General features: G+C 34.6%; 1 protein-coding gene across 2 annotated transcripts in view; it reads right to left on the bottom strand.

The window, feature by feature from the left end:
• Positions 1–7,832: 7,832 nt before the first annotated feature.
• LOC121411645 (probable acyl-CoA dehydrogenase 6) overlaps positions 7,833–27,911 on the bottom strand; it is a 33,300-nt gene continuing 13,221 nt past the window's right edge. Inside the window, exons 2-10 of one of the 2 annotated variants that reach the window (XM_041604461.1) lie at positions 24,953–25,073; positions 22,077–22,206; positions 18,301–18,407; positions 14,300–14,467; positions 13,701–13,874; positions 12,667–12,828; positions 11,676–11,835; positions 10,246–10,332; positions 7,833–8,388 (exon numbers count right to left, since the gene is read on the bottom strand). In XM_041604461.1, coding sequence (XP_041460395.1) covers positions 10,254–10,332; positions 11,676–11,835; positions 12,667–12,828; positions 13,701–13,874; positions 14,300–14,467; positions 18,301–18,407; positions 22,077–22,206; positions 24,953–25,073 — 1,101 coding nt within the window. In that variant the 3' untranslated portion in view covers positions 7,833–8,388; positions 10,246–10,253. The remainder of the gene's footprint in view (positions 8,389–10,245; positions 10,333–11,675; positions 11,836–12,666; positions 12,829–13,700; positions 13,875–14,299; positions 14,468–18,300; positions 18,408–22,076; positions 22,207–24,952; positions 25,074–27,911) is intronic. The other variant, XM_041604460.1, reaches the window with a different exon arrangement.

The raw sequence follows: 27,911 nt of genomic DNA, 5'->3' as shown, positions 1-27,911 counted from the left end.
TGATTTGAAACAGTGTATTTGTTTTGTATTTTTCTAATCAATCTGCTTGATATTCAACAATCAGAAACTTCATGTACATGAAGGGACATCTTAAGTCAATCTTTTGTTGTAAAAAAGTGGGGGGGGGGTGCACCTAGTTTGCACATTGTTCTTTTTTAAGATTAAACCCTCTCTTAATGGCGTATTGTATAATGCACTGTCACATGAATTTCATCTCGGAATAGCATATTTTTCTTTCTGTAATACATGTTTGGTCACATGATGATGTGTTGACCTATTATTGCACAGGATGAAATTTAACATAAAATATAATCATGCAAAATTAGTTACTGTACAACTTTCTAAGCTTGTTCTACGTGAGCAAATGGGAGGCTGAATGTCAAACCATTGTGCATGGCTTTAGGAGGTGACATCACGATACGATTTAATTAATCGCGCTCAGTAAAAATGAAGGTGCAATACGCGTATACATGTATGTAAGCCTGCTGGCTAAATGCGTAATGCTGCCCAAGGTCGTGTGCGCTTGTGGGATTTTGCTTTTTGCTTTCAGTATTTTTGCTCCCTTTTCATAGATTACTACAGGGAAAAATTCTTGTTTTTTCATATTTTCTCTAAATTTCGAGGCGTTTTACAACACAAATAGCAAATATTCTTATTTTGTTCGGTGAAAGAAAGAACGCTCTATTCAACTCTGCTAACTCCTCCTCATTGAATATAGCATCTTTCTTTCACCTCATGCAAATCTTGCACCATCACACTCATGCCTTTTCGCTATTTGTATACTGTCTGTGGCTAAATATGCATGTTGTTGCTCTGCTGTATGGCTGATGTAAGATATTGGAAATCTGTATAAATTTGTGACTGCCATTTGTCTTTGTTTATGAATTACAAATTGATTTATAATTATATTGTATAAAATGTTGGGATGCTGAATCATTTTTTTTTGCAATGAGAGTCTTTTCTAATGAAACAGAGCTATAGGATAGTGAATTTAATGTTTGTATAAACAACTTGCATTAGCCATTAGAAGTATTGTAGTTAATGGCAATGCACACTAATGTGTACACAATTCTTATTATATTACATCTAGATAGATCCCTGTCATTTGATTGGTTGTTTGATGTCGATCATTCAGCACATAAGGACGTCATCATCCGTGTAATTTTAGATCCATTTAATCGTGCAATTTAGATCCGATTTTGTCCATTGCACACTCGCCAAGACCATTGGCACCACACCTAAACACTCATGTTTACAGTGCGCGGATGTATGTATTTGACAATCAACAGACCATGCTCACACTAGATTTAGGAATGTTAAATGACAAGGATCTATTTTTAGGTATCATATACAACAAATACTGAATGTTCTTTTCATTCGTACAATGGACAGAATACTTCATTCATGGAAATATGACATGACTGATCCATTTGACTCAGCTTCAAATTCTGTCCATTGCACTCATAAAATTATTTTTTAGCTCATAAAGGGCCAGATGAGCTTATGCCGTGGCGTCCATCCACAATTTCAAAATGCTTCTTCACCATTTCAAGTCCGATTTCAATTCTGTTTGCTTTATATGATAGCACTAGGTGGGGGATTCAAAACTTCTACACAGAATTTTGTAACTCATTAGATTTGCTAATTTGTATTTTATTTAAATTCATATAAAAAGCTGCTCCTTCTTTGTTGACTGATTTTGATGTTTTTTCTTTCATCTGGTAGAACTTCATGAGGTTCATCAAATGTATACCGGTACACAGAATTTTGAAAGTTTCAGTAGAAAATTATTTATGCAAAAATTATTCATAAATCACAGAAAATGCCTCTTCTACTTTATTTGTTGACTGATTTTGATTTCTTTCCTTCCATCTGGTAGAGCTGCATGAGGTCTACCAAACTTGTACACAAAATTTTGAAATTTTGTTTAGAAATTATTTATGCTAATTTATGCAAAATTTATTCATAAATCACAAAAAAATGATTTTCTCCTTCATTTGTCTATCAATTTCAATTTTGTTTGCTTCATATGATAGCTATAGGTGGTGATACAAAATTTCAACACAGAATTATGAAACTCATTGAATATGCTAATTTATTCATATATTTTCAAAACTCACAAAAAATACTTATTTATTTGTTGATTGATTTTGATTATTTTTGTTCCATCTGAGAGTTACATGAGGTTTACCAAGGTTTTACAGAGCTTAGAAATTTTGACTAGAAAGTTATTTATGCTTAATTTATACAAGAAGTTATTCATAGATCACAAAAATGCTTCTATGTCGTTTCTTCATCAATTTCAATGCTATATCCTCAATTTATGTCACCAATCTAATTCACTAGTGTCAACTGGGCTGAAATTCAAATTGTGTTAAATTTCGTTGCGAGATGCCGCATGAGCTCCACATCATTGATGTGCTAGTTTGTATATTGTACCATGCACACTGTCACTCATAGTTTTAATTATTTAAATGATCTAAAAATAATGTGACAAAATTGTTCTTTTTTTCATCAAAAATGATTTGTACACTTATGAACAAATTAATTTTGAGTGGTACAGTCTTATCATGGAGCTATTGGTCTTATGACCACAAGGTATAATTCATAACCATCTCGGTTACATTAAAATGGTCACTCCCTTTTTCTTCTGCAGGGCAAAGTGAGTTGATGAAGTGTTTATTCACCTTCTTTTAAGGTCCAGATCACTGGAAAAATCATGACTTATGTTCAATGCAATTTTGTTAATTTTTTTTTTTGGGGGAGGCAATAGGACCCATTGCATTGCTGCATAGCTTTTATATCCCAATTTGATCTCATAACATAATGATATCTCATGCCACACAATTCATCTTATTAAATAAACCCAATGTTTTACAAGAATGTTTATGTATTGGGCCTTGAAGAATCAAATTGTACTGAAAATGAAATGTACTTGGCACTTGTGAACATTCTAGAGAATATGTGAAATTAATATATATATATATATATATATATATATACAGTATATATGTGTATCGTTTTTTTAATGCACAAGAATCCTGCCTTTGGAAATATTTAGAGGTATATATTTTTACAAGTGTTCTTTTAAGCATGTGATATCATCTTTTATCAGTTATTTTTTCTGTTTAGGAAAATATTATCTGATGTTTAACATAACCTAAAATATATCAAATTGTGGATTTCATTGAAAAAAATAAATTCTGTATGTACACTGTTTTGATAAATGTGGCAAGTTCTAATGTTAGTTTCAGTCAAAATATAACAGATTCAAAATTGTTATTAATGTTGATAGTAAGTTTGGCCCACGGGTTAGTGTCATATTTAGTCTGGCTAGATCCACCACTGGTCAAAGCTTTACTCACCCATAAATAATGTCCTGTAAGAACTGTTTTTATATTTACTGTCTTAGTTCATTCAGTAAGATAGCTCCCTCTAGATAACGCTCATGAAATTAATGAAATTTTGACGAAGCACATTTTGAGAATACGTAATATCCCCTATATTTTAAGTGTTTACTCATTGTTCACTCATCTCATTGCAGTCATTTGCAGATATTATATTCCTCAATCCCAAAGTTATTGTTCTTATGAATACAAAGGATAATTTCGTCTGTCTTTTCCTGTTCCCTCTACTACCTCCCCTCCCCCCCCCAAAAAAAAAAGTACACCTGGGGCCATTACATAAAACTTTTTACCTGAGAAAACTTGGTATGTTTTTACCATAGTTTTTGTCCTGTGTTAAAGTCAATGGCAGAAATCAGAATAACCTCAGTTTTTACCAGAGTTTTCTCAGGTAAAAGGTTTTATGCAACAAACCCCAGGTATTTGTTAACATTAAGAGTTGACACTCATTTTAACCCAGTTCAATTCTTGATAATGTCTCCAGTGGTATAATCATGTTTGCATTTTTTACTGACAAAAAAGGTGCTAAGTTGGATATTACAGAGCTGCTATTAGGAAAAAGTCACAATTATCAGGATTTTCATGTCAAATTATGCCATATTGTTTTTGACCTTAATTATTACATTTTCAGGGCAAATAAGTATGTTAACATTTAATACTATATAGTAATTACATTGGGCAGTGAGTGGTGAACTCATCTGAAGGTGGCCAATGATGGTCATTTTTCTTTGCATGATCGTGTATCTTTGTTTACATTGCTTTGAATGTTATGTTTTTTAATTATTGACTCAATCTTGTGGGTTTTCTTTTTGGATTTATCATGGATTTATGCAAGAGAGTAGTCTACCAGTGAAGATTCTGAATCTGAGTCATAGAGGATTCATTTCTTTTCAAGATTCTGTTCTTATACTACCTCTTCAAAGAGATTCATAATACCGTTGAAAAAGTTGAAATTATGACTTTTATGTCAAAATTATAACTTTTGAGCTTCTGGATTACTATTCTTTACTTTTTAAGGTTGGCAGCTCTCGATGTATCATATCAGCTATCATGAGACATACATTTTCCATTTATGCTGGTGCATGCAGAATTTAACACTAATTTGATATACTAGACCAACCGTTTATAAGGAACGGTTCATGTATCATGTAATCCTGTTCATCTATTGGGGAAGAAATGTTTATTTTTACCATAGAAAACTGTCTTATGTTCCAGGTTTTACTACACAGAATTCTTCACTTCTGAAAAGTATTGTACTATTACATTGGTTGATATATTACTTTTGTTTTAATAAAGTATACAGTGATTAGACTCCGAGTGTGGATTGTTATTCATTCCTCCTTTCAATAGACCAGTTTGTGATTCCTTCATGGACAATTGTGGTCACATGACCTTTCATTTTATGATAGGCAGATTTCAAAGGTTTAAAAATAAATTGACATCGATAGATTTCCATAGATTGATCGGATCAATCGCAACTCTTTGTAAGACAGGGCCCAGGCCCGTCTTACAAAGAGTTATGATTAATCAAATCAATCTATGGAAATCTATCGATTGCAATTTATTTTGCAGGAAATTTACTCGATGTCTTTGTACGCAAAGAAAATCACACTGAACTTGCAAGAAAAGGATGAGTGCATGAATGTACAGCATATCTAGAAAATATTTTGAACCAACATGCATTTTAGATGTTGATGGCTTTCCATAGTTGCAACTCTTTGTAGGGCCCTGGTGACTAAAATAACACACTCATAAACACTCTATGAAGGTATTTGTTGCATTTCTACTTTGAATGCATATTATAGCACGCTACACATTGTACATGGCAAACTGTGAAATGCCAGTCGTTCGTAGACGCATTGTTTTTTGTGGATGTAAATGGAAAAAATTCAAAAGAATATAATGAATAATCAAGCTACAGAGTTGGTGCTTATCTCATTTAATTTTAAACCACCATGTCACTTTAGCACCAATTACCTTCCTCTGATCATGCGCAGAATCTTCTGATCACGAGTGTAAATATGAACTGGCTTATTAACTGTAGGCACCCAGGGGGCTGTTTCACAAAACAGAATCGAGCTTGAATTCCAACTTGTGCATGGTATGTAATGCATCACTGCATAGTCCAGATCACGCTCATGAGACACACTCTACATACTACCATGTGTTGACCAACGAGACTGTATTTACTATCATGTACATTGTCACTAAAGCATGACTTTTGGTCATACTTATCTTTGTGAAACACCCCCCTCCCCCCCCCCCCCCCCAGACCTCAATTCTCTTTCCTCAATGTCCTTGTGTGAAAATGTGCGAATATACTTACTCTGTGAAAGAGACAAACTTCATTATCAAATATTGCATATATATAGACGATTTTAATATGAAGACACAGATACATTCCATTTTAATCATATAAAACTATATTCATATCTATATAATACAATGTATTATCACACTGGCAAATGAATCGTTTGATATTGAAATACCCCCACTTTGCCACCATGACAAGAAGGGAGAATATGGGGGGGGGGTAGCTCAGCTGGCAGAGCACTGACCATGCAAGGTCTGGGTTCAAATCTGGATAGGTCAGACAGGGGTAGGTTGGATGGGATGGGGGGGGGGTATTTTTTTCTCATATCCTTCTTTAATCATAACTTATACATAAATTTTCAGTAATGTGAACTGCAATCCATCAGTAAGTATCAGTGTTTTGCATGTCATCTTAATAATGGCATTATCTCCTACATGTAGATAAAAGAGAAGAATTGAATATAAACTATTTCAACCATATTTCAAGAAGTCAACTTCAACACTTTCAGAAAATTACTTCACAAAGCAATTACTGAGATAGCATCATGAACTGAATATGAAAATTGATAACACACATTCATTATTAATCATTCTCATTCATTCTTTTTCATGATCACTTTAACATCGAAATTGTTCCATTTTCAACTCCCGAAGGAATCATATTTTCCTTTTATGTACAATAAATCCAGCATTAGAAATAGGATCACCTATACCACAAAAATAATCATGATTTTATATGAATTCTGGAAAAGATTCTAATCTGGGAATATGAATTCATGATGTAAAATCCTTCCATATTATATTCTGGGTCTTTAAAGCAAAAGCACCCCCCTCCCCACCCTAATATCTGACAATGATGTTGAATACCATGGTGGATTATTACATATCGCCAAGTTTTATCTACAGAAAAATACATGAATTTGTAAAATCTCAAAAAGTATAAACCTTTTGGATAATTTTTGAAACTTCCTTGAAACTTAGAGGGTAAACCTGGGGGAGTGTTTCATCAACATTTACATCCGACAACTTTCTCTAATGTTGATTGGCTGAGAGGTAATGTTACTATGGCAACTGTCGGATAAAATGGGGCTTGTCAGATAAAACATCCGACAAGTCCTTTCATGAAACGCCCCCCGGGACTATGTAAATAGAACAATCATTCGCAACATTCTAGTAAGGACAGCAAACTGACCCGATTCCTGTCTACAGTGAGAACAATAACATTCCAAGCTCCATCTTGAGTAGTGCCCGCACCATAATGAACTTCCACCCATGTGCATGTGTGTGTGTGTTTATTTATACACAAACACAGACATCACACTCAAATGTACCGGAAAGTTCTCTCCTGACTTTATTTCTAGCTCAAAGCAACCAAACTTAACTTTAGAAAAAAAAGTTCACCCTAATCTTCCAGCTTTATCATTTGGTGGGGACCTCTACTAAACTGTCAGATTCATGGAATGTACGGTTTCAAGTTGGCAAAATGTTTTAGAATGTCTTTAAAGATATGATACGGGAGCAGACTCAGTTTAGAGCCCCTAAATCCCTTAAACGTTAATACTGAACAGCCACCAAGATAAATAAAGTAAATAATTATATATTAATTCAAATTTACATTCTTGAAATAAAAAATGAGATATTAATATCCTAATAAAGGAAAGCAACAATTTTTACATTGCATTTATGACAACCATATTACTGACAAATGTACATTTAATACCATGTATACAGACCTGATATTTTACCCGTATGGTAAAAACATCCTTAATTTTCTAAAGCTTACGTTTCCTGAAATAACTGATGGGATGTGGTGCACTATTACTGACATCACAGATCATGTAATCTCTCAGACATGCAGTACAGCCAGGTCTTTGCATCGGGTAACACTTCTGATATGACTGTGCATTCATCAATCAAGCTCCGTCGACCACAGTGAACAGATTTTTGTCCAGGGTGGGGATGCGGAACAGTTGAGACCTGGAGCCCGTTTCATAAAGGACTTGCAACTGTTGTAACTTTGCCATTATCGCAACTACCATGGCAACCTGGATTATGATTGGCTGCTGAGCCCTGTTACCATGGTAGTTGCCATGATGACAAAGTTACAACAGTTGCAAGTCCTTATGAAACAGGCCCCAGATTACCAATATCTATTATTCAAATTTCAATAAGATACAAAAATAAATCTAACTATTCATTCATCCTCCGTTGGAGTAGCACATTGGTTCCCTTGGAAGAGTAATTGTCCGACCTCATATAAACATTCACCACTATAAAACTCTCACATTGTCTGGTATATTTGTAGTATATCACTAACCTGGTGGGCATTTCACAAAGCTGTTTGTAACTTACAAATGACTTTATGCAATACTGGTGACCCTCTCACGATCAATTCCTACCATGCCAACATAAATGACTTAGCACCCGAGAACATGTTCCAGTCGTGGGTAAAGTTGTGCATGACTTTACAAACAGCTTTATGAAACCCTAATTGATCAGAAAATTATTGAAAAGTATTGAAAGCACCCCATCAACAATTACTGTGGATAAATGTTGAGATTGAGAAAGCTTTGAAAAATGTTATTTTGACTTTGAAGAAGGCAGTATGTTCATCATCTTTGATATGATGGTCAGCATCACTTCATCAGCTCCGCCTCCAATTGATCCAAGTCTGTGAATAAACAAAGTCAGAAACATATATATATATATCATCATTCGTAAATATGCAAATTTCATTGAATAATATGTATATCTACATATCTTACACATACAGATTATATGACTTCAGAAGCACTCATAGTGAATAGCACAATGTTCAAGAACTATTTACAACAGATATCATTGAAATTATATCTCACATATCTGTACAAATTATACCAACCTCAGAAGGAATCATAGTGAATTGCACAATTTTCACACAACTACTTTTATAATATACAAATTTCATTGAACATAATTCATTTCATTATCTCTCACACATAGCATACAGAATATGTTATTTCTGAAGCATTTATTGTGAATTGCATAAATTTCCCCTTCCATTACATTGTCTTTCCCAAGAAAGTATTAAAATACGAGGTACACTGGTCGTTTTGATAAGAAACAGTGGAGACAGCACAATATTAACATGAAGAAAAAGATATTTTGCACAGATGTGGGGGACACAATTTTGAAAGAAATATGGGGAGTAAACTCAGTACAAAAACATAATCAGAACTCATGGGGGTGTATTGTCATTGGATAAAATGAAATGATAGCAATATGAAAATTGATTTAAAAAAAACTAAATATTTAAGAGCACATTGGATGATTTCAAGTAATGCTGTTGTTATTGAGTGTGAACAGGGCTGCAGAACTGGGCTTACATCACCGAGACTGGTTCAGACGGATGATACCGATTGTGATATCTCATGACACATTCACTCATCAACTTCAGGCAGGAGAAATTGCAGCAAAAGCTCATACAGGAACTAACACTGACTCTCAAATCATTTTAATAAACTGAAAGAGTTAGCATTATTCCTCATTATTTGTACGAATATCTGGTGATGTGTACTCATCTCAACTGTGAAAGCTACCCATAGTTTCCCAATCCCTATTTATTTATTTCGTTTAGTTTTCCCAGGGTAACCCCATCAGTGGACTAAGCAATGTTTTTCTTGGGGGCCCTGCATACAAGTAACAAATATATACATATATTAACAAGTACAAACAATGAAAAGATATCAAACAAGGAAGAAAATATGTTCAAATAAAACAACCTGCAGGACACACACAGACATACTTAAATAATTTGTGCATGTAGAGGGGTTTCTGTTGGTGAATTGGGAAATCACAAGTTGTAAAATGCTCAGTACAGCAGAGCAGACAGCTTTCGACACCAGTGCTTTAAGAAAAATGCTGAAAATACATAACAATCTGCATGATCAATCTTGACACCGGCCTCGTTTTCACATCACCAGATTCCAATGCTATACTTGAAATCACCCAATGATGCTCTGGTATTGAAACCTCAAAACTTTTGTTTCTGATTGGTTGAAAAGCATATTGCATTTTACTTCTGTGTGTGTGTGTGTGTGTGTTTGCATTTGATTGACATGCTACCTGCAACAGGTCCATGAAAATTTCCCTTTCTTTGTGATACTGTGCATTGCTCCAGCAGTGATATGTAATGTTTAGTATGGCCACCAAGACAAACCTTTGCGACTGATTGTACAGTTGATTTTAATGACTGATTGCATGTAATGATCAATGTAATCAATTATAAAATCCAGCCTATGATTAATTGATAAACTCTTGTGTTACCTGGCCTATACAATTTTGAAGTAATAAAAAGATCTATGTGTAGATATACAACAAAGTGAATTACAATAACTTTTAATGCATCATTACTGCATTCAGAGTCTGGATACACTGTAAGAAATCTGTCAAGAAGAAACACAAGTCGAAAGTCAGAACATATTTGTGATGAATAAACAAAAACGAAACATAAATTTATTTAGATTTTTATTTTTTGCATTGAAATTACCTTTGGATTCATTTGGGTAGAGATCCCATGTATTTGCAGATGATACCAAGCATGACTTCATCGGCGCCACCTCCAATAGAAATTAATCTTCAAATAGTATGAAATGACACATAAAAAGCACGCATGATTTGATAGGTACCACCTACAATATATATTTACCTTCAATAATATGAAATGAAATGAGTCGACATGTACGACAGTCGAGATGGGCTCATTTTAGTGGTTTACAGCAAAGTTGATTTCGTGCTTCAATTTGAAGTGAATTGCTTTCCAAACTAATTAACTACAGTCGTGAAGATTATGTCAAGGGCAAAACTGATTTGCAGCATGATCACATAATAAATTCAATAATGCATATTTTTGGGGCCATTATTTTTCAGCCTGATCATGATGTGATAGGATATCAGAAGCTAAAAACAAGGGCCAGATTGCACAAATGATTGTAATTCAATACATTTATTAAAGAGACACACAAATTTTCAACTTCTCAGACACACACATTTGGATTTGCATTCAATATTTTGAGGTGCTTTTAATTTCAGCTCTTTGCACTTCTTAAAATAGCTGCCAACAATTCAAACTTTAAGGTTGACCTTGACTTCTATCACATAAGTTCAAAATCGAGTTCAATCTCAAATGTTAAACATCTTTCTTTCTAAATCACACAATTCACTACAATGAAATCTTTCCGGCCCATATTCTCCAAAGAGGTCAATAGTACACAACCATTGTATTTGGACCAGGGGCGGATCCAGGATTTTGTAAAAGGGGGGGGGGGCACATTTTCCCCGAGGAAAAAATAGCAAGCCAAGCAAAAGCAAAAAATAATTCCGCTTATTTCATCATGTAAAGTCCAATTATAAATGCATGCTTCTGGTAAAGAAAGGGTGCATAATTGAAACAAAATAATACAAGAAATCTGCATAGTCTGTGGTTTACCATGGTGCAGGAGATTATTCTTTTGAGAATATTGGGCTATTTGATATTCAGCGATGGAACTGATGTTCTTTGGTGGCTTGTACAAAACAAAGAATGATGAAAGCAAATGGAATGTGCAGATCGATAGCTCCTAAAAATGACTTCTAGAATTTAGTGAGCATTGTGAAATGTGTTCAACATAACAGGTGTCTGTTTCATAAAGCTGTTCTTAAAGTTAAGAGCGACTTTAAGAATGTCTGGTTAACCTTTCTTGTGTAAAATAATCACCGATGTACATTTTAATGGCCAAGATCATTTACCACAAGAAAGTATCACCAGTCATTCTTAAAATCACTCTTAACTTAAAAACAGCTTTATGAAACGACCCCCAGTTATTTAAGCCCATCAACTGATATACAACTGGTTCTTGCGATCTCAATGGTATCCTCTATTCACTTTCATTTAAAAATAATGATTTTGTTTTTCAAAGTATTTCTAATAATTGAGTTTACCTTGTATCTCTGTAGTATCTTGAAATAGGCATGTCTGACGTGAAGCCCATTCCACCGTAGTATTGCAGGCATGCATCGCTGACCTCACGAACTAAACGTCCAGCTTTGAGCTTGATCATTGATGCAAGTCTGGTCACATCCTGTCCCTGGACATAAAGAGCTAATAGACAGTAAAAAAAGACAAATACTTTTTATTTATTCTAACTGAAGTCACATTATGATTTCATATCGCTATACATATTTCAGTAAATAATGAAGTATTCAAATCATTTCCTCCAAATAACAATTTCCTGCCTTAAACCTCTAAACAAGATGGCCAAAAATTGACCTTTAAAATATGGCTTTCATTTCCATAAATAATCTTGACATATGGATATGGAGTAAAAACTAAATTGAACATTATTTAATCACTAGCGTATTATTGATGGGTGATGAAAAAGACTCTACCAAATTGATTTGTAAAAGCATTGGTATAGAGTCGCCTTAAGAGCATTGTTATAGGTGATGCCAAACAAATAATGATAATAATAAAGATCACATTTACAGAACATGAGATTCATATATTAACCTCCTGTATGCTAAATATTCAAGTAGTGCAAGTATACAAATATTTGCATCAGTCATACTATTTTCTCCAAACTCTATAATTCTTTATGGAAAATACAATCCTACAACACACACTTCACTGTTCATTAGACTAATTGACAATGATACTACTAGGGTATCAGACTAAGTGTAATCAAGTAAAACAAAATAGCGATAAGACCATATTGATAAATAGACCAAATGGATGTAGCCTGTATATTGATGTGTTGTTAGACTATATGAGAACAAGAAATGTTTCTAGACCAAGCACACATAAACTGTTTGTAATCAATGCAAGTTTGATACTTAATTACAATAAGTACACTTCAATTCAACCTCTATGCTAATGATTCAGAAATTGGCCTATTTGTTTTTTACAAAATTTTTTGTCATAGTTTTGTCATACCTGTTGCTCTGTAGAGGAGTGATCTGAGAAGCTCGACCTCCGTCTGTAGCTCGGCCAATCTAAAGTGAACCACTTGATTGTCAAGTACTGACTTTCCGAACACCTTCCTATTCTTGGTGTATTCAATGGTATCAGCTATCATCGTATCCAATGGTAAGAGGGCTTTTATATGTGAATGAAATACACACAAAGAGACAATCCAATATCACTAAGGGGAATCAAATTGTGATCATAAAATGTTTTGAGAGGAGAAAAATAAGTTAAAGAGAATAGTAAAGGTTAGAAAGAATTCAGACAAGCAATAAGAAACTTATGGTTGTTCTAAAATCAATATCCCTAAGACTATAGATGTAAATTTCAAATTGACAACTGGCTAAGTATATTATGACAAGTGGCAGGGACAACTTTCCCCTAGGCCAAGTACTTTAAATCATCAAGACTGAATTAAGACTGTGATTATGACTGTGATTATAATTAAGATGATTGTGATTATGATTATGACTATGATTAGAATAAGGATTATGACTCACTTTCTAATCTTCAATAAGTCCATATTTACATTTGTTTTGATACATGGTCTGCTGAGGCAGTGATTGTCGGGGCTACATGCCTCAGTGCTGTGAGGGACAGCGCCATGCATGACGTTGGCTTGCCCCCTATCGGGTGTTATATTAGCACTGCATGGTGTTGAAGTAACACCAAGATTTGTTTTAAGGGCATCAGTGGCTATTGGTCTGGTGTTTGACCGGTTTCAGCTTGTGCCGTGCCTGTTGCTGTACCTCAAAGGCAGGGGCTTGTGTTTTTAGATATCAACACCACAGTTTTCCATTTTTCTCTCTCTCTTAATCATTATTCTGTGATATATTGATTATTGTATTACATTCCAAGATTTGTCCTTTTTTATTCTTCTTTAATGAATTTTATTGCCCTGCAATTTCTCAATTAAGGGAAGTTCCTGGGCGTATATTATATTTCTTTAATGTGCAGATTTGAAAATAAATTGATATATAAAAAAGATCAATTTTTCTTCTTACCGCCGGCTCCTGCAAACAACCTCTCTTCCTGGAATTGTAACATCTGATAAATAAAGCCTGCCCCTTCTTGACCAATCAGATTACTCTGGGGGACACGCACATCTTCAAAGAAAAGTTCCGCCGTGTCGGAACAATGCATGCCCAACTTGTCAATTCTTCTTCCCCTGGTAACACCTACATATTGAAATAAAACAATATTCAGTTATCTCAACATTTATGAAAATAACATGTTCTTAAACATACTGCAAAAATACAACGACGAACCATGCATTTCCTAGCAACAAGGGTGTATGCCATGTGTAGTCCATTCATTAGAAATTTGAACAACTTCTTCAATCTAAATATTAAAACTTTTGTTGGGATGGGTTGTGGGGGGGTAAATCTCAAGATTACAGATCAAAAACAAAAATTGACTTCCATCTTCTAAATCTGAATAAATTGTATAAAAAAAAGTGTATCACAAAACAAATATTGTAAGGAAGATGTAATCTACAATCAGTCTTTAATATATTCCACAAAACACACATATAAAGCTCCATTTGAAGGCTGGCCTATGATACAAAATACTATTGCCTAATACTAATTACCAAGTTCCTTACCTTCAGAATCCAGAGGTACACAGATGAGTGATTTATTCTTGTGTGACGGTCCATCTCCAGTATTGACCAGAAGACATGTCCAATCTGCTTGATGACCGTTGGTTATCCAGGTCTTGCTACCATTGATTACATAATCATCTCCCTTCTTCTCAGCTCTTGTCTGAATATCTATGGTGAAGTCAAAAGAAATTTCAAGGAAAAAAAGTTGGTGATATCATCCTCTCTAATTTTTTGTCTATTCAATTTCATTGATGTTTCTGATAAGTTTGGATGTCCATGTATATGAGCCATTTTTTCTTAAAAAGTGCTGGGAGATATTATATTGAAATTAGTACTTAAGATGACATATTATCATCATCATCAAGTATAAATATATCTGATCATTCAATCTTACAGTGGAGGCCCTACAAAGTAAAAAATCAAAAGGAGGGGGGGGGGAGGGGCCGGGAACATATAAAGTCAAGTCAAGAATAGTGAAACTTATTCTAGGTGTGAAAGTACCAATGTGCATCAGAGGTGAACTGATGAGGCATGCTGACAGAGTTAAAGTGCGATGTGTGAAAGGAGATGTAGAGATGAAAAGAGATATTTTAAGCTTAGAGATTTGAAAAAAAAAATACATGGTGAGGAAGTGAAGGGTGAATGTACCAGTTGATAAGGTACTTTCTTAGCGTTTAAGTGCTTAGTGTGAAAGGGGATTTCTCTACATTGTCTAAGTTTATCAATTAAATGCATTCTTTAGGCTACTCCAAGGTCCAGGGTAGTTGCTATGTACCCAGAAATTTTCAGGTGAAGCTATGCAAATTAGTTAACAATGCTCCTGTTCATGCCTGTAATAGGCATGTGGCAGATAGGATTTGGGATGGACACACAAACAGCCTGTGAAGGATATAGGACTTGCCTAGAGCTGACATAATTTCTACAGCTTGGAATATTATTTTGTCTTCAACTTTCAACAACTACATCACATCATTGGAATCCCATTTCATTTTTAGCCATGCCATTCCATCACTCACATGAGCCTTGCTGAACAGTTATAACAGTGGATCACCGCCGGTGAGTTGACTTGAAATTTTCAAAGCTTTCAAGGTTAGTAGAAAACATATGAGAACTCGGGAAGTGAATAGATCTTCCACCATATTATTAAATTAATGATGTGTCATAAATATATTTCATGAACAAAGCCCGAAAATGTTTGTTAAAACATTAATTTGCAATGAAGACTAAAGCTCTTTGTATTTTCATAAATTCAGCTTTCCACAGTTAATAAAGACATACTTAGGGTTTCACAGGCCTAATTACTAGTGGCAGGCCATAGATATTCATTCGAGCCAACCCATTACTATTTTTTTATTTTGATATGGCTGATTGACAAAGTGTATGCATATGATTGTCCATCTAACACTGATTCTATTTTTGGTAATTACTGAACTTCCTTTTCCCTAATTGGGAAGAAATATCATCAATTTTGGACTATATTTTGACTGGCGGAAGGATTAGGGCTATTTTGCTGTTTGAGTTGATGAATCTGCCCCCCCCCCCCCCGACGGTGTCTTCAAACACGCCAATTTATTTTTAAAGTGCCAATTTAACACATGAGTCTATGGGGAATGAATTAGGCCTGTGAGACCTCTAGGTTTCACGGGCCTAATTACTAGTGGCAGGCCATAGATATTCATTCTTCTTCTTCTTCTTCCTGTAAAGTACAGACTGCCGTTGGCATATTCGCACATTCGAGCCAACCCATTGCTATTTTTTTTTATTTTGATATGGCTGATTGACAAAGTGTATGCATATGATTGTCCATCTAACACTGATTCTATTTTTGGTAATTACTGAACTTCCTTTTCCCTAATTGGGAAGAAATATCATCAATTTTGGACTATATTTTGACTGGCGGAAGGATTAGGGCTATTTTGCTGTTTGAGTTGATGAATCTGCCCCCCCGACGGTGTCTTCAAACACGCCAATTTATTTTTAAAATGAGCCGGTCGAGGGACCCTTTTCTGGTCAGATATGGATTGCCAGATATAAATCCTATCCACTGGTAGTAAACATTCGACCCCCGAATTTCATCCTTATTTTTTATGAATTTTTTAAAGTGCCAATTTAACACATGAGTCTATGGGGAATGAATTAGGCCTGTGAGACCTCTAGGTTTCACAGGCCTAATTACTAGTGGCAGGCCATAGATATTCATTCGAGCCAACCCATTGCTATTTTTTTTATTTTGATATGGCTGATTGACAAAGTGTATGCATATGATTGTCCATCTAACACTGATTCTATTTTTGGTAATTACTGAACTTCCTTTTCCCTAATTGGGAAGAAATATCACCAATTTTGGACTATATTTTGACTGGCGGAAGGATTAGGGCTATTTTGCTGTTTGAGTTGATGAATCTGCTCCCCCCGACGGTGTCTTCAAACATGCCAATTTACTTTAAAATGAGCCGGTCGAGGGACCCTTTTCTGGTCAGATATGGATTGCCAGATATAAATCCTATCCACTGGTAGTAAACATTCGACCCCCGAATTTCATCCTTATTTTTTATGAATTTTTTAAAGTACCAATTTAACACACGAGTCTATGGGGAATGATTTAGGCCTGTGAGACCTTAGGCCCACTTGTTCACTGCTACCACCCTGCCTATGGGTAATCTACAGGCAGGACTATGGTATGCCAATGTTGTACAGAGCACATACTTTAAAAAATCATTACAGTATCACTTTTGTGACCAAAATCACAAATTTCATACAGCTACAATCTATTTTTCATTAGTAACTTGGGAATATTTTTTGTATTCACCAGAGCGCTCAAAAACTTGAATTTTGGGCACATTTTTGTGTACGCCCTCTATTGGTGGAAAGTAATATGTAAGAAAATTTTCCTTTTTTGATCTCTATTTTTAATTAAGAAAAAAATGATTTAAAGAATCAAATTTAAATAAGAGCCAAGTTGTATGAATAATAGGTGTAATGGAAACTGTCAGTGTAAAAAAATCAAGCATTTGCCCCAAAGAAAAAGAGAAAATAAGCCAAACATTGCCACCCTTATTTTGCCACACATGGAGATATAACTGAGAACAAGGTTATATCATAACCATGTTCATTGAATGAGTGCGTAGGCCTGTATTCTGAACTTGGGTATAATTTACACTCTCATCTAAATTATGACACAGGTGAAAATCCAAGTTACTAGCTCAATTTTACAGCTAAAGCCAGGGTAATAAAGTCCTTTGGAAGCGCATAGGGGGTTATGACATATTGTTATGTGCGCTATACATGTACTTCGCTGACGAAATAAACGGCAATGAATGGACTAGTGACTTAAACCAGGATAATGCCCAAAATAGTTGCATTCAACATTGAAGCATGGGGAAGTAGAACAGTAAACATATGAAATATATACAGAGTAATGTAAGCAGAATTTCAATTTTCACTTGAATTAGACATGGACTAAGAACTGCGTTGTTAATTCTCACTTGAATAATTCATTTTTGTCTTTAAATAACCAAAATAGGGCTTTATTGTGAAATAAGTCACCTCCCTTCTCGTGTGTACACTCGTTGTGTACAAGTCAATGGGAGAGGAAAGAAGTCACCAGCGCTGACGAAATAAACGGCAATGAATGGACTAGTGACTTAAACCAGGATAATGCCCAAAATAGTTGCATTCAACATTGAAGCATGGGGAAATAGAACAGTAAACATATGAAATATATACAGAGTAATGTAAGCAGAATTTCAATTTTCACTTGAATAACTCATTAATGTCTTAGAATAATCATCATTAAAGTATTGGAAAATAGCACAATAAATATAGAAAATATACATGTACAATGTTAGCAAAATTTTGACATTTCCGGCTTCCCACAATTTCATAACGCCGAGTTAGACATGGACTAAGTTAAACTGCTGGCTACCTCAGAATACAGACCATAGGATTTAAAACCTAGAATGATAGTTGGATAAGAAGATGGAATGTGCTTCAATACTCACTCGCTACATCTGATCCTGCCACTGGCTCGCTCACTCCAAGACATACTACCATATCACCGGCAATGGTAGGAGCTAAAAACTTCCTCTTCAACTCGTCCGATCCAAACCTTGAATATTAAAACAAAGAGATTTGGATTTCAAAGAGATATCCTTAGTGAAGAGATGCTAATTGATAGTAATGATAATGAATTACAATTTTACCATATCAAAAGCAATTTTAGGAAAATCTCAGGATGGACAGTAGAGATCAAAAGACGTACTTGCAGGCCATCAGGTTGAATTTAAAGAGAAATTCCAGTAGTTGCAGTAAACGCTGATTTCATGAGAAAGTCTGTAAAACCAGGCTTAATTGTCAGAATATCATCGAGGATCTAGATCTGGTACAGTTACATAAACTGAACTTTGTGAAATTTTGAAATCTACGCTGAAAAACATTCACACTGAAGATCACCAACACAGATAGGCACACGTGGGACAATGTATTATTATTGCTGGAATAAAGACCCGACGGAAGTGACCGAATCAGCGCTTATTTTGCTTATTTCTCAGCAATTACACAATTTCTCCCAGGATCCTTTGGCACATATTTTTTATTCATACAAACAGACACTTGGGTGGTCATTATATTAGATTCTGTAAAAAGTCATTTTGAGATCGTTACCAGTACTGGAATTTATCTTTACCAAGGGGGATAAGAGTTTCATTAACTATGGATAGCCAATTGTGACAAAAAAAAAACCACAGTACAGGTTGAATTTATCAGCTCATCTGTTACTAAGATCATTCATAAATGATGATAAAAACTGAATTGGTTTTCTCTGTCATTATAGCACAATGAGAAAGCACAGTGAGAGTAAACAATTTTTTTACTTTCGGCTTCCCATCATTTTAGCACAGAGTTAAACCATAACCTATGTTAAACCAAACCAATACAGGTCATAGTTTGCTCTTTTCTTTCAACGATAAAAATTTTAAAGACTTTCAACTAGATCTGATTTGGGCTTTCCATCACCCCCCCCCCCAAAAAAAAAAGAGGGGAGAGAGAAAGAGTTTACTACAAACGATAACAACTGCATATTGCATTATTTCACTAATGGCTATTCTGGCCTCATAGTAGTGATCAAATTTCTTGTTGGTTGTTGAAATGGACTTCCCCTGAACTTTATACTCTATGTCAATGAATTGTACATACTGTACATGGGCGATTCCACACTAGAAAATATCATAAATTTCAACATGCTTTCAATAAGTCATAAGTAGTGTAAGATTTTACTATGATACCTAAATTTTATGAAAATTATGAGTTTTAACCAAAAGTGAAGACAGATATAGTTTTTTTGGGGGGAGAACAGTGGAATTTTAAATTTTCAATAATTTTGCTCATTGAATAGTCAAGTACAAATTCCGCCTGAAACAATTATTTGCAAAGCAAGAGAAGATTGAAAATATTGCAGGTGAATAGAATAATATATCATTGATAGTTCCAAATAATATCTACAACATTTTCATGATCCATAATAGGGGCAGCCCTGATTTTTCCGAACCTATTTTTGGCAATGTCCCGTACGACACATGACAATGCAAAAGTTTTTCCTACAATTTTATTTTTGATGATGCAATTTCATAAAATCAGTTTCTCTTTATTTGACCCATGGGTGATTGATTTATCTCATAAGGATCTAATTACTGCCCTTCATTTTTCAATGATTGTCCTATTAAAAAATGTCCCGTACGACACACGCTGTGTCGTACAGGACATGTCCCGTACGACACACAAATATAATAATGCATTTAATTGCAGGATTTGGATTCAGAAACCATAAATAGTAGGCATATTTAAGTTCATTTAATTGATTTAACATAAAGTGAACTGAAAAAGTACTTTGTTATATCCATAAAACATGTTATAGGTGATTCTAAACATTTTAATTGATTTCATGTAGGCTTATTCTTTTGTGAATCCCTTCAGCTAAACTGGTGATTTTCACTGATCAGAGCAGGTTAATTTCTTTTCATTGAGCATGAAAAGAAAACTTTTATAATTATTTCAACCTAGCCTGGAAGATGACTTCCTCTTGCATGCTAATGTGGAATTATTATAAGATGTAAAAAAAAAATTATATCAATCATCATGATCATCTATTTGGACTTCCCTTGATGATCACTATTTTTATATACAGTATTGAAACTCCTTACTTTTTTCAAGTTGTTAAAAAAATCTGGAAAATAAGACAAACCATATGGTTTCATGAAATGCAGATGGGTTTGAAAAAGTAGAACCGCATTTCTTAAGAAAAAAAAATTGTGACCAAAAAAGCAAAAAAAGTGACAGTTGTGACATATATCATATAGATATACATTTTATATAAAAAATCATAACATTTTAGCCCCATAATTTACACAAAGTTTCATTTATTCATTGTTTAAATAGTGTTTGGAAATCATCAATTAATTCCCTAAAATATAACTTCACACAAAACCTGTTCAAGTTTTTCAGCTCGTAAAAATGCTGTGAACACTTGTACATTTCCCATCATGAAAAAAATTATAACATTGTTCCCAGTTGTATATATTGAGGTTACTGAATTGTATTGTCCTGAATGACTACTCATTAAAAGATTTTTCATAAATTAGCAAGAATTTAGGGGCAATATGCTCCTTCTGATTGATAAAATGTTCATGTTTATTTATTCAGGCTGCCCAGTACAACACGCAAGTGCCTGTACAACACACAAGTGTCCCGTACAACACACAAGTGTCCCGTACGATACAGAAGTGTCCTGTACGACACACAATTGTCCCGTACGACACATTATTTTGTTTATGATATATTAACAGAAATATTCACCTAATAGCGGTTTCTAACCTTATGAATGTCTTAGTTTGATATGATTATCATTATCATCAGCCAAATAATGTGATTGAAGAAGTCAAAGTGACATAAAGTAAGAAAGTTTGGCTTCAATTTAGAGATGTCCCGTACGACACATTTTGAATGTCCCGTACGCCACAATGTTCTCGAAAATTATAATTTGCTTTATTTATTCATGAATGTTTATTTTGCTTTCTTTTATAAATGTGTTTGTTCTTGGATAATTGAGTGTCAATTTGAGTTCAGTTTCTATGAAATTTATCTGCCCAACTCACAGACTTTTGAGTACAAACTTGAGGTTTCTAAAAAAGCCACTTTTTCTGCGTCCGTACGACACATTACTATTTTTAATCTGTATTATACAGGATGTGAATTCAAGTCATGTTAAGTCTTGGTTTTTCTTACACTCTGGTAGTAGTTGATGACCATCTATAGTTACTGGAATATTTTTTGTTTTTTCTTGTCAAAAACTGTCAAATGTTCTCTAAATGTCCCGTACGACACGTATGGAATCACCCACATGCATGTGTATACCATCCCCTTCCAATAAAATGAATAAAGTCAAATTAAATGAAACTAGGTTTTAAACAAAAAGTGTGTTTTTCAAGTTTGCCTTAATAGGTAGCTCTTTTCTTCTTTTACATGGAAGACAAATTACAACTGCATGTATTGTAACTTCATACCGGTACCACAGTTTTGGTATCAACAGCATCTTAAGAGTTTATCAAAAGAAACTGTAGTGTCACATACACAGTCCCAAGTGATTTGTTTACTTTATATAAGCTGCAGCATATACATGTATGAACCTCTTTTTTAAAAATTATTTTTAATACTGTAATAGATAACAGATGAGGCACACTAACAGAGCAAAATAGGCCTGTATTCTGAACTCAAGTTAATTCACCTGGCAAGAGCTGGAGTGGCCATATCAGTTTGAACCCCGATGGCCATAGGGACGCCTCCGCAGGTTATACCACCCAGCTCCTCACTAAACGCTACAGAGTACGTATAATCCAATCCAAGGCCACCATACTCTAGAATACAAAGAAACATGGTTGAATATAAACGATATCCTGTTTCATAATGAATAACAACTGCACAATTTCTATAACAAGTTTACCATCAGCCAATCAATTCAAATGATATCAGTAGATTTAAACTGCAATTTTTCTTGTTATATCTGAAGTTTTATAAAACGGGCCCCAGAGGATTTTATTTTTATCTACCTTAAAAGTTTACAGGAAATCGAAATGCAGTTTTAAGCACGAACATGACATTGTGACGTGAAACAGAAACAAATGTGAAATACAATCTGCTAAAATCTTATCAAAGAGAGCAAACATGTAACACTAACTTTATCACTGTGATGATGACCTGACTGTATGTGACCCATTTTTTATTGGAGGGGAGTATTAGTCATTTTTATCACTAACTAGCACATCAATGATGTGGAGCTCATCCGCCATCTAGCAACGAAATTTAACACAAACTTTAATTTCAGCCCAGTTGACACTATATTGGTGACATAAATTGAGCATATATATAGAATTGAAATTGATGAAGAAATGACATAGAAGGGCAGGTCCAAGCTATTGTCCCCTCTGAAGAAAAAATTGAATCTTTATCTAAATCGTTATTAACATATTGTATGTCATTTTAAAGCTTATGCTCTCAAGTTTTTTGCCCTATATTTTTTTCTTCTGAAAACATATTTACATGTAAGTTAATGAATGCCAAGGTCATGATTCCAAGAAATCATTAATTATTTGCAAAACATCTATCATAACATTTATAAGGTCATAAAGTGTTTGCTATGTTTTGTTTTAGTGTATGCTTTATTAAAGAAATATATAATCATGATAATCCATGTAAAACTTAACTTACTTTGGTTTACATCAAGTTAATTATAGATTTTGATGAAAATTCACTTTCCCCATTCATTTTACACATGGACAAATGTCCCGTACGTCACAGCGCGGATGTTTATATTTTGAGCTATTACATAATAACAACAATGAGTTATATCATTTCAATTATGGCTTATGAAACTTAATAAGATACAAGATGAAAACATGATAATGACAGATTTCCAGCTTATTCCAATTCACAGAGTTTTAGTGACAAACTTTTTTTTCAAAAAAATCAGCTTTTGTCTGGTCCCTTACGTCACAGCGCATATTAATTGAAATATTACATCGTTAATTGAATTGTAGATCACTACTTTTTTTACTGAATAAAGAGGGCACTACTGGCCTTCCAAAATCCATCAAAGAATCTCTGTTGTGAATTTGTTTTTATGTTACACAACTTTGAAGTCTTTAAATGTCCCGTACCTCACAAGTCAAATAGCTTGGACCTGCCCAGAAGCATTTTTTGTGATCTATGAATAAATTTCATATAAATTAAGCATGAATAACTTTCTAGTCAACATTTCTTAACTCTGTGTAGAACCTTGGTGAACCTCATGTAGCTCTCAGATGGAACAAAAATAATCAAAATCATTCAACAAATAAATCATTTTTGAGAGTTTTGAAAATATATGAATAAATCAGCATATTTAATGAAATTCAAAATTCTGTGTTGAAATATTGTATCACCACCTCGAGCTATCATATAAAGCAAACAAAATTGAAATTGATCAAAAATAAAGAAGAGCCATTTTCTGTGATTTATAAATAAATTTTGCATACAGTAGCATAAATAATTTTCTCGAAAAAATTTAAAAATTCTGTGTACAAGTTTGGTGAACCTCACGAAGTTCTACCAGATAGAAGAAAAAATTGGTCAACAATTGAAGAACATGAATAAATTAATTTGCATAAATTAGCATAAAAATTGTTCTAGGCAAAATTTCAAAATAAAGAAAAAGCTTATTTGTGAATTTTTGTGAACCTAGTACTATCATATAAAGCAAATAGAATTGAAATCGGACTTAAAATGGCGAAGAAGTAGCATTTTGAAACTCTGGACGGACGACAGACGAAGGAAGACAGATACCACGTCACGATATAGGCTCATTTGGCCCTTCGGGCCGAATGAGCTAAACTAACAGAGATAATATGTACCGGTACTTATGAATTTATCAATATCAATATTTGTTATAAATAACTACAAACATTATTCTAAATTGATATGTCAGTCATATCACTTAATCTGTTGCATTCTTACAACAAAAATTCACTAATGTACAGATGGGGGGGGGGGGCTTTGGGGGGACTTCCCCCCCCCCCAAATTTTTCACAACCCCCCCAAAAAAGAGAAAAGGACAGAAGAGGAAAGACAGGTGGGGGTGAAATATGATATCATTTTCTGAATATCATGTCAAAATCTATCTCAAAATTTGATATTTCTAATGAAATAGTGGAAACTTTTGCTTGCTGGCGACATTTATTAATTTTACACAATACGCCATATCTAGTTCTCTTAAAATTGTTTGGCTCATTATGCCACTGAATAAAACTTATTAAAGTGATATGGGACCCCTTTTTCCTTTTGCTTGAGTGATATCTTTGTTTTCACCAAATAAACCTGAAAATAACATCGTCAATGACATGACAAAGTCAGTGTTCCAAAGTCTTGATTTATATATAATTAAAGAAGTGCAAACACTTGAAAAACAAACTTTTGCCAAAAATTATCTTACTAGTAAGGGTATCTACATGTTTTTTTCTTTCTTTTGAATAGAATGATATTTAGAGACATTATGGCTGTACAATAAAAAACAAGATTTTTAACCATTTTTGGCAGAGGGGGATTCACATATGAGAAGTGTAGACATACCTGTTGGTCTGCTAATGCCCAAGAAACCGGCTTCTCCAAGTTTCTTCATTACCTCATGAGCAGGAAATTTTTTCTCTGCCTCCCATTGGTCAACATATGGGTTGATCTCCTTGTCAATCAGCTGTATTGTAAAATGGTATGAAATGTTATTCATTCTATTCTTTTAAAAGCTAAATCAAGCTTTCTTGAGTTATAAACAAATAAGTTGATATTCAAAGATTGAATGAATAGTCAGATGAGATTCTAAAACTTACATGGCCATATTAAAGTTTATAGTTTTATTTCTCTGTTCACCTACAGTGCGCCCCCCAAAATAGACACTTTTGAACTGGCTACCAAATAAAAAGTATATCACTTTGGGGGAAAGAAAAATACATAGAAAGACAATAAAGTCAACTTTCAAATGACATCAAATATTTGGAAAACTATTCATGCTTGAGCAAGTACTGCACTTTTTTTCCTTTCTTTCCCCCTTCTTTCTTAACTTTCCTCTTTTACTTTACCTCAAGCGAGTAAATGAGCTCACTGTGATTTTGTGCAATATTCAAAGCTTGTTACTGCCTTTTTTTCCTAGTTATATTTGAAATTGCAATTTTTTTTCTCAACCGGTTTTTCATCCCCCGGCAATCTGGTGATTTGCACAACTTATTTTTTAGATCAAATGAATGTAACAGTTAACTCTAAATGTATACATATTCTAAATTGTAATTCGTGCCAATGCCCATCTTTCTTGCCAATAATTACACTTTCACACTTCTTGACATTTGTACATGCTTCATTGATCAATATGTTACTTTTTAAAGTGTTTTTTTTCTTGGTATATCTTTTTATGATTGTGTCATATGATTTTCGGTTGGTTGTAATTTTTTGCTTATATTTCATCTTTAGAATATTGTAGTTTGCCTTTGTTTATACTGTGCACTGGATTTTTCAGTCTTTGAACTGTTTTGCCAGTTTTCTATTGAATAAATACCATACTACTACTACTACACTGAAACAAAGGGTATGAAAATTAGGGTGGGCCGAAATTAGCCTTTCAATTTCAATTTTTTTTTTTGGAACTTGCAAATTTGAGGGTTTTGTGATGAATTAATGATCAATTGTGATCAGTTTGTTGTTTGACAAAATTTCATGAGTTATTAAATTGAAATTTAATGCATGAGTGATCATGAATTGCAATTTTTTAGTGCAGCATTTTGACTTTATCATGTGGATCTCAGCAATGTGTTCATGAGAGTTAGGAGAATAGGGGGTAGGTCAACAGAACATTTAGCAACCCCTCCCCCCATCTCTACCCCCCCCCCCCACTTCTCTCCTCCTGAGAGACCAATCTTGGCTAGGTTGGGCATACCATTTTTTGAGAGCTTAGTCCTTTGGAACTTGCCAAGATAAGGGTGTTTCTTATGCTAAATTAATGAGATAAGTTTTGTGTTTCTTGGGCAAATTTCACGAGTTACTAACTTGAAATTTAATGCATGAGTGAACAGGAAACGTAATTTTAGTGTAGCATATTCCTCTTGTGGACCTCAGCAATGTGTTCATGAGAGTTAGAGTAATGTGATGGTACCTGTTACAAGCAAGAAGGCGAGGTATGGTAAAACATGGTTAAAAGGGCATTGCTCTCCTTTGTGTCCTTTTACAAATTAAAAGTCACATGTACCCCCCCCCCCTCCACTTCCCCAGCTCCTTCTCTTTCTCTCTCCTTTCCAGGATTGTAGCCTATTCAAAACTTAACTGCCAAGTGACCGTTGGCTGACGGTCAGTTTTTTTTTCATTGAATGATTACAAAGGAATTGACTGATTATTAGGGCTGGGACTAAAACCCGGGTACCCGGGTCCCGCCCGGAAGCGTCGGGTACCCGGGTAGAAAAATCAATACCCGATACCCGAAAATTGCTCACCAGTATAACGTACATTTGATTTGTATTGCGTAGTGTAAGACATGATTGTAAACTCATCACAAAAGTACACAAGTCCCATTTTGAATCTCACCAATTACCCTCGAAATATCCTTAAATATACTAGTTTTTCAAGTGTTGATGATGTGACTGAGATCGTTCAATCGTCGCCATGTTTCTTTTGCAGCGCAGTGACGTCATCCAGCCACTGGGACGCAAGCTAATTTATGAATGAAAATATAGTTAAGCATGCGCATTGCAAGCCTCAGCCCCACGCAGTATTCCGTCAAAACAAGTCTGCAATACTCTGTCACCTCGTACCAAAATCGACCTAGAATTCCACTTTTCTTTATTTCATATGAATTATGAAAGGTATTCTCAGAGGATCTTTTTCTCACCGATACCACGCAAGTAAGGAAATTTTATTACTTCTTGCTTTTCCGTCAAAATCTTACGAAGTAGCGTCGATGTTGCATCGTGTTTGTGAGTTTGTAGAATCCATCGCTATACGTGAACAAAGTCAATTGATTTCCGGGTTTCGGAGCATACGAGGCGCCAGCCAATCACGTTCTTGATACCATTTTCAGTTCATCATAAACCGAAAATGGTAACACGATCGTGATTGGCTGGCGCATTTGACGCTCCGAAACCCGGAAATCAATTGACTTTGTTCACGTAGCGATAGATTCTACAAACTCACGAACACGATGTAATATCGATACTACTTTGTAAGATTTTGTCGGAAAAACAAGAAGTAATAACAATTTGCTTACCAGTGCGGTATCGGTGGAAAACAGATCCTCTGAGAATACCTTTTATAATTCATATGAAATATAGAAAAGTGGATTTCGAGGTCGATTTTGGTACGAGGTGACAGAGTATTGCAGACTCGTTTTGACGGAATACTGCGTGGGGCTGAGGCTTGCAATGCGCATGCTTACTATATTTTCATTCATAAATTGGCTTACATCGCATTTGCTTGATGATGACGTCACCTATGGGGTTTTTCCACCAGTCATATTTCGAGCGACATGATTTTCGGGTACCCGGGTACCCGCCCG

This window comes from Lytechinus variegatus, chromosome 3 (genome assembly GCF_018143015.1).
Source record: "Lytechinus variegatus isolate NC3 chromosome 3, Lvar_3.0, whole genome shotgun sequence".
NCBI classification, from domain to species: Eukaryota; Metazoa; Echinodermata; class Echinoidea; order Temnopleuroida; family Toxopneustidae; genus Lytechinus; species Lytechinus variegatus.
This window is presented reverse-complemented; position numbering and strand designations above follow the sequence as displayed.